Genomic DNA, 13,754 nt, shown 5'->3' on the forward strand with positions numbered 1-13,754 from the left:
AATTGGGCATTGCTAAGTATTGGGGTAGTGATAGAATGCTGAAATCAAAATATGTTAATATAACTTTTCTTATAAGTAAAGCCATTTATGTGTTTGGCTACCCTTATTAGACTGTCCTATTAGTTATCCCTACCAACCCTTTGAGTGACTGAATGAACTCTTCTGGGTTTGTGTGTGTGTTTTGGCCAGAATTCATCATTGAATATGAAGATTCAATGCATGAAGCAGGGCTGTGGCACCACCAAAGTGAAGTTTCTGGAATGCAGACCACAGCCCAGCTGAAACTGTCTCCTTACGTCAACTACTCCTTCCGAGTGGTGGCCGTGAACAGCATCGGGAGGAGCTTGCCTAGTGAGGCCTCAGAACAGTATTTGACTAAAGCCGCAGGTAAAGTGAGACATCTATGTGTTCAATAGAAAAGCCTTCCGCTGTTTGAAAAACAAAGAAACAAAGCTTACATATATGTGGCTGCTTAACTTCCAGAACCAGATAAAAATCCCATGACTGTGGAAGGCCTAGGATCAGAACCTGATAATTTGGTGATTACCTGGAAGGTGAGCTATGAAGCCTTCATAAAATATCTTTATATATTTAAGAGACAGTGTTGCGTGGTTGCTTGAAGTTTGGTCTCTGGGACTAAAATGCATGCTTGCAGATCCCAGCTCTGCCATTTGCTAACTATAGAACCTTAAGCAAATTGCTTGACATCTCTGTTATGCATCTGTATGATGGAAATAATAATAGAACCAACCTCTTATGATTAAAAGAGTTAATACATGTAAAGCATTTAGAACAGCGCCTGGCACGTACATATGCCCTGTAATTATCATCATATCTATGTGCTAGTATCATCAGCATCATAGAGAACTACCTGGGAAGGGTGTACTAAACTAGTCTCAATAATTAACTTTTTGTTTGATTTTTGCTTATTTGCATTTTGTATTTTCTGAATTTTGAAAATCAACATGTATTTACTTACATAATTTTTAAAAGTTTTAGATAGATCCATTCATACATACATGTACAAACATGTACACATAAATACATATACAAACAGGATAGAATGAGAGCTCAAGGTCTTTTCTTTTTTTAAATAGAGAAATAGTTGACACGTTTCAGTCTCCAAGTAAAATGGACAATAATGTGCTATCATACAAACAGGACTATTTCAAAGAAGCTATACTAGAAATGTTTTATGAGTCACTTACCCTTGTCCATGGAGCTGGAGTTTGAGAAGCTTATGTGGTATTTACTGCTTTGTGTAATTTGCAACCTTTGAGATGCTTATCCCAAACAAGCTTTGGATCTCATCACAAATGAAAAAGATAAAAGCTCCCTGGAGAATGAGTATTTCACTGCTCACTTTCTTTAGGTCTGTTCCAGTAAAAGGCTGCACAGTCAATCTGTTTTTCTGAGTTCTGGTTATTTGACTTTTCTTGTAGCCCTTGAATGGTTTTGAGTCTAATGGGCCAGGCCTTCAGTACAAAGTTAGCTGGCGCCAGAAAGATGGCGACGATGAATGGACATCTGTGGTCGTGGCCAATGTATCCAAATATATTGTCTCGGGCACGCCAACCTTTGTTCCATACCTGATAAAAGTTCAGGCCCTAAATGATGTGGGATTTGCTCCAGAGCCAGCTGAGGTCATGGGACACTCAGGAGAAGACCGTAAGTGTCCGATGCCGCTTCATTTGTCCTTTTATGACAAACTGGGCTTATCTCTAGCAGAACAGACTTACTAAGGTGTATGCCAAGGCCATTTCCAGAGGTGCTGAGGTTGGGAAGAAGCGAAGAGGCAATTGCTTTGCAGAACATCTCTGAATTTAAATAGCCTGCTGTGTGAAAGAGAGAGAGAGAGATATTCAGAAAGTTAAAGGTGATTACTTTTCAAACAAAAAATACATTGTTCTCACAAAGTCCAGTGAACAGATACCAGAAAATCTACTCTCAGGGCTTGCGAATCCTTAGAATAGGGCTAGGGCACGCCTCAAGCTGAAATGAGTAGCAACAGTGACATTTTTGCATGAAATTCAAAATAACATTGATATTCTACCCCTTCCTTGTCCCTCCCCTAGTTCCAATGGTGGCTCCCGGGAATGTGCGTGTGACTGTAGTGAACAGTACCTTAGCCGAGGTGCACTGGGACCCAGTACCTCTGAAAAGCATCCGTGGACACCTACAAGGCTATCGGGCAAGTGAAGCCTTACCTCTGTGTTCTTTCCTCTGTAACAGAGTCAGCATAAGCACATGGCATAGGGTTGGAAAAGACCAGAGAATTTGTTTTGTAGCCACAGGCAGGGCACATCTAAGGACCCCAATACTTAGTGTTGAATCAAAATCTCACTGTATCCAAAGTTAGAAAAAAAGACTTTTCCGCATTTTCCCCACAGATAATCTAACATTCTGCCAACTCAAGAATTAGCATGGGCACCAAATATGGAAAATACTTGTTAAAGAATAAAATGTATCAAACTGCACTTAACTTTAAAGAAAGATCAACCACATTTGTTGAATTCATAGAATTATCCTGGAAATGATTTAGACTTTTAAAATAATTCAGATCATACTTCAAGATCATATAATCCCAACTGTTGTTGTTGTTGTTGTTGTTTGCCGTCGAGTCGGCCCCGACTCATAGCGACCCCTCCTTGGGTTTCCGAGGCAGTATCACTACGGAAGTAGGATTGCCCAACCTTAACTAGGTACATCAATTATCTTTGTCCTTAGGAAGCACAGAAGACTGATTCATGGGGACTTGATTTGTAGGCAAAGAAAGTTTTGCACTAAAAAAGAAAAAAAAAAATCACTACTTGGATTTGCTATCCCTGACTCCTAGAGGTCAATTTTTGTACTGCATCATGTTAAATTTTATTTTTCTTAACATTGCCAAATCATATGTGCATATATTGACTTTGGGGAGCTCTGGTGGCATAGTGCCTAAAGCATTTGACTGCTAACCAGAAGACTGGCGGTTCAAACCCACCAGCCACTCCTCAGAAGGAAGATTGGGCAATCTACTTCTGTAGAGATACCACCTCAGAAACCCAAGGAGGGGTCACTATGAGTTGAATCGACTCGGCAGTGAGTTTGTTTGTTTGTTAATGTTGACTTCTCTTTAAAATGGCTTTAAATTTCTAAAAGTAATTTTAATTTTAGAGAACATCATAAACAATAATTCTGGATTGATAACCAAAGTTAATCAGTTCATCTCTGCAAAAATTATACCTACAATTAATATAAAAAAATAAGTATTTTCAATTAATTCCATTTGGCCTAGTGGAAAAACTCCCAGACTTGAAGTGGATGGTCTTTGATAGCTCTCTGGTCTGAGATAAATCACTTGGTAGTCTGAAGCATCATCCATACTGCAGCAATGATAATAATATGCCCTCACTGTGATTGAGTTAAAATCGACTTGATGGCAATAGGTTTGGTTTGGTTTGACAGTTGTTAGGATTAAACTAAGGGAGATAATGCATATGAAGTTGTATTAACTCTGGAAAAGTATGTAAATATTGTTGTTGTTGTTGTTATGTGCTGTCGAGTCGGACCCAACTCATAGCGACCCCTCCTTAGGTTTCCAAGGCAGTATTACTACGGAAGTAGGAATGCCCAACCTTCCTTCCAAGGAGTGGCTGGTGAGTTTGAACCACCAGCCTTCTGGTTAGCAGTCAAGTGCCTTAGGCACTATGCTACCAGAGCTCCATGTAAATATTAGGTAATAGTTTTTATTTTTAGAATATTTTATACAAATGAAAGACACTTAAATCCTTCTATTGTCATCCATTTGTCTCATGTTCTTGAAAGAACTGTAGGGGTGTTATGTTGTTATATGCATTTTACTTATACTCCTCCAACAAAATTGTATAGCTCAGCTTTAAAACGTATTCTTAATTTAATTTTTCCTCATTATCTGTGAGCTTCTAATCCCACTTGCCTCAGAATCAAAAGCCATTGGTTTTGCTGGTCATTTTCTTCTAAAGTGTACCAAGGGAATTTCCTGGGAGGAAAAAACTACAAAACTTTAATTTTGTGAACATGAGAAATTCTGTTGGTTCCTTTGCACATGACTGACTTTTGTTCTTGATGTTTCAGATTTACTACTGGAAGGCACAGAGTTTATCTAAAAGAAGCAAACGCCACATTGAGAAAAAAATCCTCACTTTTCAAGGCAGCAAGACCCACGGCATGTTACCTGGACTGGATCCCTTTAGCCACTACACACTGAATGTCCGAGTGGTCAATGGGAAAGGGGAGGGCCCAGCCAGCCCTGACAGCATCTTTAAGACTCCGGAAGGAGGTATGCGATGGTCATGTATCTAAGATCTCGGGAATATATAGCACAGCCTGGGAGAGCTCTTTATGACAGTATTTTGGAAAGCAAATGTAATTTTTCTCATAGATGAACATAGCACACAAAGATGGCAAAATGTCAGTTCACATGAGGCCTCAGTGTGTGTGGGGGGGAATATATGGAAGGCTTCAGCACACAAAATGCTATCCTAAGATTCTTTCTCCCTTGACTTAAATTTTTTTTCCACCTTTAGTCACATTACCTAAACCCCATTAATATGATGCTTATTTGAGTCATTAACTTTCTGACCTGGAGCAAGTTATTTTTTGGACAGCAGGCGAGCACTTAACCATTGTGCCACCAGAGCTCCTAGTAAGAAAGATAAGGATTTGAAAAGTTGCCAAGGTGAGTTTTACTTATTTTGAAGTTTGCATCAATCCAGCCATGAAAATGAGCCAGAAAGCCTCTGGATGCCTTAGATCTTTTGATGGGTGCGGCTCACAGATGCACCCTGCCCTGGCTCATCATGGTTGAAGTGCTCATCATGTTGGCAGCTGCCCAATCACCCTGGAGAGACATCTTGTGTCCCAGCTCTCATCCCATTAGTTTCTTGTCCTTGGTCTCCCTGCCTCCTAAGAGGGTTCCTTCCATTTGAGGCTCTCACTATTAGGAACCCACATTGCTCCGTTATGTGGTTCAGGGGAAGATGTCCCAGAAGAGATGAGTAGGATAAAAAGGATAAACCAGAGAGGAAGTAAGTAGTATGCCTGTATGCCTGATTATCGGAAGGTTAAAAAGAGCATGACTCCTTCAAAGAACTGCAATTCATGGGACTAGAAATGATGAGAAAAGAGAGGAAGGTCAACCAGAGAGGACTCATATCATGAATGGCTTTGAATGTTGTGATGTTGACCTGTAGGCCAGAGGCTCTTAATATGGGCACCTAACAAGAACAGTTTCTTAAGGGACAATTAATGGACTTTAAACACTACATGAACTCTCTAAAATTGTGTGCAGAATGTATATATTTTTTCTGGACAGAGTCTGTGACTGTCATCAGTTTCTCAAAGAGGTCTGTGGTCCCCAAAAGTTAAGAATCACTGATTGGGTTGGAGAAACTAAGAAGGGTTAATTCAATGAAATGTTACTGAGTGCCTAGTATATATCAGGCACTTTCTAGGCCCAGGAAAGGTGAATAAGACTGGAGCATTTACTGATAAAGATCAAAGACTATAGCCTTCATTGTGGATTACACTTCAACATAAAGAAAACAAAAATCCTCACAACTGGACTGATAAGCAACATCATAATAAATGGAGAAAAGATTGAAGTTGTCAAGGATTTCATTTTACTTGGATCCATAAACAATGCCCATGGAAGCAGGAGTCAGGAGATCAAATGACATATTGCATTAGGTAAATCTGTTGCAAAAGACCTCTTTAAAGTGTTCATGAGCAAAGATGTCACTTTGAAGACTAAAGTACACCTGACCCAAGCCATGGTATTTTCAGTAGCCTCAAATGCATGTGAGAGCTGGACAATGAATATGGAAGACTGCAGAAGAACTGATACCTTTGAATTATGGTCTTAGCAAAAAATTTTGAATATAATATGGACTGCCAGAAAAATTAACAAATCTTCCTTTGATGAAGTACAGCCAGAATGGTCCTTAGAAGCAAGGATAGGGAAAGTTCATCTCATGTACTTTGGTCTTGTTATCAGGAGAGAGAAGGACATCATACTTGGTCAAGTAGAGGGGCAACAAAAAACAGGAAGACCTTCAATGAGACAGATTGATACAGTGGCTGCTGCAACAATGGGCTCAAACATGGCAGTGATTGTGAGGATGGTGCAGGACTAGGCAGTGTTTCATTCTGTTGTACACAGGGTCACTGTGAGTTGGGACCAACTCACAAACACCCAATAACAACAATGGCATGTCCCAGGAGATGGTGGAAATGAGGCAAGGGAGAACTTCAGGTTGACTGTGGTTTCTGGTCAGATTGAATTAATGAGTCTAGGGAATATGGTCGGAAGGAAGGTTGGGTAATCTACTTCCGTAGTGATACAGCCTTGGCAACCCAAGGAGGGGTCGCTATGATTTGGGTCCGACTTGAGAGCACATAACAATAACAACAGGGAATATGGTAGGCTGGGTAGGGGAGGTAAAGATCATGAGAGAGAGCTGTCACCATTCATCATCCTCATAAGGAAGTAAATAAAAGCAGACCGGGCATGTTTCCTCTGGAAATGTGCCAGACTCTGCCATAGCAAATCTGAGGTCCCTCAGATCTCCCCCAGGGCTAGCCATGTGCCAGCTTTGGGGCTTTTGTTCATCACCAGTGGCTCATGGGCAGCGGTCAGTTCTCAGAGTAAGAACAACTGTGTACCCCAGGCAGGCTGGCTCATGCCCAGAGCCCAGCAGGCAGAGTGCCCTGTTAGGAAAACACTGAGTTTGTTGGGGGAAATGGTCCATAATGGCTCAAAAAATAGCTGCTTCCCCTCAAAGGTTTGGTTAAAATAGTTTCACTTAGTGACTACTTTGCTTTTATTGACACAGTTCATGAAAGAACTAAGTACCTTTAAAATATTTGGTATGAAAACACACAGCCCTGCACAGAAGTGGCTCTTAGGTCCCTAACCAGCTCAGGTGGAGCAGGAAGCCTGGTCCAACTACTCCATCCCTGGTGTTCCTTTGAATAGGGCCTTGCCCCTCATGGTTATGCCCAGAGCCTTTTTTCCAAGGGTGGGCTGGTTGTTGGAATGCTGAAACTGGTGTTGCCCATGGGACAGCCACCACTGTACATTTTTGGGTTGTTTTTAAGCAACTCGATGATGAGGGTCTCATTCGAGGCTTGGGGTGACTGCCAGTTCTTCATCAGAACGGGAGCAACCACTTCTGTCCCCTTCAGCAGCCCCTGCCCTCCAAGCGAAAGCATGGCCTGGCTTTTGTCTTTCCATTTAGTTTTCCTCCTTTTTGTGCTTAATTTATTAAAATAGTTACTGTATAATTCATTCTCATAAAACCAAAAACAAACCAAAGTCACTGCCATCAAGTAGATTCTGACTCATAGCAACCCCCATTGGTTTTCCAAGGCTGTAAATCTTTATAGAAATAGATTGCCCATCTTCCTTCCATGGAGCAGCTGATGGGTTTGAACAGCTGGCCTTCTGGTTAGCAGCCAAATGCCTTATCCAGCATGCCACCAGAGCTCCTTATGTATTCTCATAAACTATAAAAAAAAATTACAAAATACTTAAAATAGACTTGCAGGCCAATCTTAAATTGGGTGGGAGGATCTGAGGGCTGGGGTGGGGAAAGAGAAAGATGTTTTGATATAAACAAATCAAATGCACTTGGAGTATGTTTTGGTATTTTGTGGGGATAGAGGGAATGGATGTTGTGATGTTGCTATAGATCACTTCCAGAATGAGGTCTTTGTATACACTGAGTTAATAGACATGTTTGACTCTCGTAAAGGGGCACTAAGGACCTCTGGGGGCTCAGTACTTAAGGCATCTGACTGCTAACCAGAAGGCTGGCAGTTCAAACCCACCAGCCACTCCTTGGAAGAAGATGGGGCAATCTACTTCCGTAGTGATACTGCCTCGGAAACCCAAGGAGAGGTTGCTATGAGTCAGGTCCGACTCGAGGGCACATAACAACAACAACAAATGCATCTGGAAGGAGCTCTGGTAACATAGTACCTAAGGCATTTGACTGCTAACCAGAAGGCTGGCAGTTCCAACCCACCAGCCACTCCTCAGAAGGAAGGTTGGGCAATCTACTTCCGTAGTGATACTGCCTCGGAAACCCAAGGAGGGATAGCTATGAGTCGGGGCCGACTCGACAGCAAATAACAATGAGAACAACATGTATCCGGAAAAGATGGTTTGAATGAATCTACATGAAAAATAGAGAAAAGAATTGACGGAATGGGCCCATGTTACAGGTTTGTACTGAAGTATTTTCAGCTGAATCAGGAATAAGAATGAATTTTGGAGAGCAAAAACCTTTGAATTGCGTGACTGTGGTAAAATATGTTATTTTAATATGTTATGAGACCTTCACAGAGCATTGTGTTGACTGTGTGTTCTTGTTTCCAGTCCCCAGTGCTCCGTCCTCTTTGAAGATTGTTAACCCTACACTGGACTCTCTTACTTTGGAATGGGATCCACCAAGCCATCCAAATGGCATTTTGACTGAGTACACCTTGAAATATCAGCCAAGTAAGTTAATTGGAAGGAAGGAAAGGGAAAATATGGTTTTAAAAAAACCGTTATCTTAAAAAATTCATTTTGTTTTGTTTTATAATTGTAGTACATATGGTATATATGTATATATATGGTATATATGTCTGTGTGTGTATATATGTGTATATATATATATATATATATATATATATGGTATATATTTATATATATATTTTTTTTCGTGTAATTCTTCTAGAAGGAACTTCAAATTTTATTTTTGAAAGAAAAATTATGGGGAATGTATGTTATTGAAAATTAAGTAATCTCTAGAATATTACAGACCTTTGAGAGTGGAGTTTAGGAGCAAGCTATCATTACAGTAAACCAAAAAAAATCTAAACTCACTGCCATCGACTCTGTTCCAACACATAGCAATCCGTGAGGCAGTAAATCTTCCACCTTACTTCTGCAGAGTGGCTGGTGGGTTTGAACTGCCAACTTTCTGATTACCAGTCAAATGCCTTAGGCACTGTGCCACCAGAGCTCCTTACCATTACAGTAACTAGGCAGTATCTGTAACTAGAAAATGCTAACCAAATGGGTTCCTTTGGCACAGGACCTCTGAAAAAGGAATTTGGGCTCATTTAAAAATATACAACTCCACCTGCAAAAAAACAGAGATAAGAAATGCTATTATGATTCAACAATAAATTTGCCCTACCTTGTAAACTAGTGTCAGCTTTTCCTTTATTACCCCTCCTTGGGTTTCCAAGGCAGTATCTCTAAGGAAGTACATTGGCCAGTCTTCCTTCCAAAGAGTGGCTGCTGGGTTTGAACCGCCAGCCTTCTGGTTAGCAGTCAAATGCCTTAAGCACCACACCACCAAAGCTCCTGTGCCATATTATAGGAATTGTAAAATATTATCACTTAATTGTGTCAGGCAAAACATTAATGGGTTATGAAATTCAGTGTGATCCAGGTTTGACATTTTTAGTTGGCACATGTATTTATAACATTATTCCTATAACAATTCATTGTGAATGCACTTCTTTGTTATTTCTTACTGACAGTTAACAGCACACATGAATTAGGCCCGCTGGTAGATTTAAAAATTCCTGCCAACAAGACACGGTGGACTTTAAAAAACTTAAATTTCAGCACTCGATATAAATTTTATTTCTATGCACAAACATCAGCAGGATCTGGAAGTCAAATAACAGAGGAAGCAGTAACAACTGTGGATGAAGGTAAGATGGGTATGTATAAAATCCACATAAGTATTGTGAAGCAAACACTTCAATTTCAATTTATGCTTTCTCTTTCCTTCTTGTTATGCAGTATGCATCTTACCCAGTCAATTCAAGCACTTATTTGTAAGGTCTCATTCTGATATACTGTGCAAACAATTATTTAACTCATAGTTGGAATAATTATTTGATAGTCATTTTTCAAGTCCAAGTGAAACCTTTAATCTTACATTTAAATATTGAAGTGGGAAATTACATTTTGCCACACTTGAATTCAAAATTCAAAGCAATTTTTTTAAAATCTAGGATTTGATCATTTTATATGTATGTGCGTATATATATGCATGTAGGTAAACACACATATAATACACGTATAAATGCACATATAACATACACACTTATATATTCATAAATATATGTCATTTTATTTCTGGTCCTACTTCACTAGAAAATAATTTGCTAGTTCACATATTGATTTAGGTTTGCTAGCAAGGAAATTGGAACAGTTGTTAAATAGTGCACTTATTTTGTGTTTGAGCAAAGAATTTTATATTTTGGTATTTTATCTGGTACAGAGAAAGCAAAATAGCCCATTAAAGGATCTGAAAAGGGAATTCATATCTCCTTGCATTTAATAGCATTTCTTATCTGTCTGTCTCCTGGGTAGCACTGGGTAATAGCCAACATCCACAATTGGTCGCTTTTGTCATTCCTTGTTTCTCACATCTCTCTGGGTGAGAAAAATTTGTTGGGAGAATGATGCTTGAGTAAATTTAATGTGTCATCCACCTGTGGCAATCATTCTGAAAATTTTCAATTCAATGAAAATGATTTAAAAAAAAAATTGCAAAAGATTTTCTGTTCCTGCATGTCTCTAACTTGTAGAATCCTTAATCCATCTTTCATGGCATAAGAAATGGACATTTCTTCCAGAAAATTGTTTTGAAGTATTCTGAGTCTCCATACATAGTATGCAAGCATGACTCATCCACCTTAAGTACTGTGTGGATTTGATTACTGGGTAGGTTTGGGGGCACCAACCTATTTTTGTCCCCTGTACCTGGGACTTTATTCTTCTTGCATGCTTTAGCATTCTAATAAGTGTTTTTATATTGCTATGCATGCTCATGGGTGTGTTACATCTAACTATATAGTGTCCTATTTCTGTTTCCCTTCATTAAAGCTGGTATTCTTCCACCTGATGTAGGTGCAGGCAAAGGTAAAATAATTAATTTGCATGACTTTATACATGTGTGAAGTTTGCAATGTTAAACATGGGGAAGTGCAGCATGGGTAAAAAAAAAAAAAGGAAAATAAAATATGCTTTGAAACACCAAGTGAAAGATAATAAATGAGAAGATCTTGGCAGATTTAGGCTTTAAAACTAATTTCTAGTCTTTTTTTACAAGTAGGAAGCTACACTTTGAATTCTCCCAAAATATTTTGTTCAAGTTATCCCTGATGCAAAACCTAATCTTAGCTCTGGACAATATGATTGTGGCTGGATCAGACAGGATCAAAACTGGATTTGTCACAGACCCTCTGTTTGAACATACCACATAGGACCAGTCACTGTAGAGTCAGTTCCCACACAGCAATCCCATGTTTCTCTGAGTAGAACTATGCTCCATAGTGTTTTCAGTGGTTCATTTTTCAGAAGTAGATTGCCAGAGCTTTCTTCTGAGGTGGACTTGAACTTCCAACCTTTAGGTTAGCAACCATTTGCAGCACCAATTAACTGACATGATATAGGCAGCTCGTGAAATCACATCAACCAAGCTCCCTATTCTAATCTGAACTAGCTGCACTCTTCATAGACACAGCGTACATTCTGCTGGCATTACATTACACTGTCCATTTGGAACTTCAGTTTAGCAATACCCTACAACTGGCCTGGAACAGAAACAACCCACTGGGATCCCCTAGGAGCGAGTCTTCCCGTCAGCCTGCATGCTCCCCTCAATTGTGTTGTTCCATCCTGTCTTCGCTAAATGCTCAAGTCTCCTCCTGGGTAGCACTGGGTAATAGCCAACATCCACAATTTGTTGCTTGTGTCCTTCCTTGTTTTTCACAACTCTCTGGGTGAGAAAAATTTGTTGGGAGAATGATGCTTGAATAAATTGTAATGTGTCTTCCACCTGTGGCAATTCTGGTGTGCCTACAATCTTTGATCCTTGGCTATTGGTTGAGAGGTTACCTTCTTAGGGAGCAGGATAGCCCCACCACAGAGTACTGTTTTCACATGGAGCACAGACAGTGCTCAGGTAACGAACGTCAACTTAACATACAACCCATTGTTACCAACCACTGTAAAGCCTATTATGTTAAAAATCTGAGGTGCATATGATTCAAGGTTCCTAATAACAAATGGGCACTACTTTGTGACACACATCAAAACATTATTATTATTATTATTACTGAATTATTATGTTAAAGGTGCTTTAGTATATCTGGAAGTGTGTGTTTAATATTTTTTATACATAGAAATGTGCACTATATACTATATACTAACGCACACATTTGACTAACTAACATTAGATACAGACTAAACTGTTCGGATTTACGTACAAACTCTACTTAAAGACAGGCTTAGGAACAGAACTCGTTTGTAATCCAGGGACTGCCTGTACCTGTGGTCAGGGGTGTTCTTGACAGACTAAAAGAATACAACAAGAATTTAAAAAAAAAGAAGACAAAGAGAAATAAGCGCTTTGTCCTAAATTATTCAAATCTTGTGAGCTTATGCCTGAGACATTTCTTCAATTTCCTAAAAAATGTGTATTTATTCTATGCATATTTATTCTAGTATACATTCTATATGTTTATTCTATATATAAACAAATATCTATTGGTTTACTTTTAGAGTCTTAGTAAATTGTAAAATGCAGATTAAATAGATTTTGGGGTGACTAAATTAGAACTGTAGCTGTTTTCAGTAATCTTCATAATAAATTACATACGTGTTTTTTTAGCCTTGTTAGGACAAAGTTGTAACAATTCCATAGTACTGTAGAAAGAAGTAAGTCTTTCTTTTATAGGTCTTCTTCTCCTTGGGATAATTATATATAAATTAAAATCCTTGGTTGTTTTACAGTCATTTCCTGCTATGTTCCCCTATAACTTTTAATGGCTAAAGTTACAGGGAGCAAAGTAGCTTGGCCTCTTTTCCTGTCTCAGTCAACAGGTCACTGTGGCTGTGCTTAGAGCCAATAGCAGAGCTGCATGAAGCAAGTTTACACTTTAAATTGACTTTTCATTTTAGAAGAGCACATATATTCCACTGGAAAAAGACATCACCCCCTGTTTTTAACTAATTAAAAAGAAAATCTTTATTAAAACAGGTTAGATTTTACTATTTAATCTCACCAAATTGAATTGTGAATCACTTAGGATTTATAAACCCATTGCCGGCAGCTCTGGTGGCATAATGCCTAAGGCATTTGACGGCCAACCAGAAGGCTGGTGGTTCAAACACACCAGCCACTCCTTGGAAGAAAGGTTGGGCAATCTACTTTCGTAGTGATACCACTAGGAAACCCAAGGAGGGGTCACTATGAGTCAGATCTGATTTCACAGGAGTTTGGTTTTGGTTTTGCCATTGAATCAGTTCTGACTCATGGTGACCCTATAGGACAGAGCAGAACTGATGAGGGTTTCCAAGGCTGTAATCTTTATGGAAGCAGATTGCTACATCTTTCTCCCACGGAGCCGTTTCAGGCCTAGGATTCTAGGAAAATTGACAATAGACCTACGAGAGCATCTATAAAAATGAACTTTCTAGCACACAGATATTGGGCAAATCTGTTGCAAAAGACGTCTTTAAAGTGCCAAAGAGCAAAGATGTCTCTTTGAAGGTTAAGGTGCCCTTAACCCAAGCCATGGTATTTTCAATCACCTCATATGCATGTGAAAGCTGGACAATGAATGAGGAAGATCAAAATGCTTTTGAGTTGTGGTGCTGGCTAAGAATGCTGAAAGTACCATAGACTGCCAGAAGAACTAAGAAATCTGTCCTGGAA

At 39.3% G+C, this 13,754-nt stretch overlaps 1 protein-coding gene across 1 annotated transcript in view; it reads left to right on the forward strand.

Moving 5' to 3' along the window:
* NRCAM (neuronal cell adhesion molecule) overlaps positions 1 to 13,754 on the forward strand; it is a 92,263-nt gene that overhangs the window by 53,965 nt on the left and 24,544 nt on the right. The window contains exons 18-25 of the mRNA XM_007944281.2: positions 190 to 387; positions 484 to 554; positions 1,443 to 1,668; positions 2,076 to 2,191; positions 4,096 to 4,300; positions 8,402 to 8,524; positions 9,559 to 9,735; positions 10,919 to 10,954. Of these exons, the coding sequence (XP_007942472.1) occupies positions 190 to 387; positions 484 to 554; positions 1,443 to 1,668; positions 2,076 to 2,191; positions 4,096 to 4,300; positions 8,402 to 8,524; positions 9,559 to 9,735; positions 10,919 to 10,954 (1,152 nt within the window). The remainder of the gene's footprint in view (positions 1 to 189; positions 388 to 483; positions 555 to 1,442; positions 1,669 to 2,075; positions 2,192 to 4,095; positions 4,301 to 8,401; positions 8,525 to 9,558; positions 9,736 to 10,918; positions 10,955 to 13,754) is intronic.

The sequence above is a fragment of the Orycteropus afer genome, unplaced genomic scaffold (genome assembly GCF_000298275.1).
Source record: "Orycteropus afer afer isolate SDZICR_OR568_19922 unplaced genomic scaffold, OryAfe1.0 scaffold00007, whole genome shotgun sequence".
NCBI lineage: Eukaryota > Metazoa > Chordata > Mammalia > Tubulidentata > Orycteropodidae > Orycteropus > Orycteropus afer.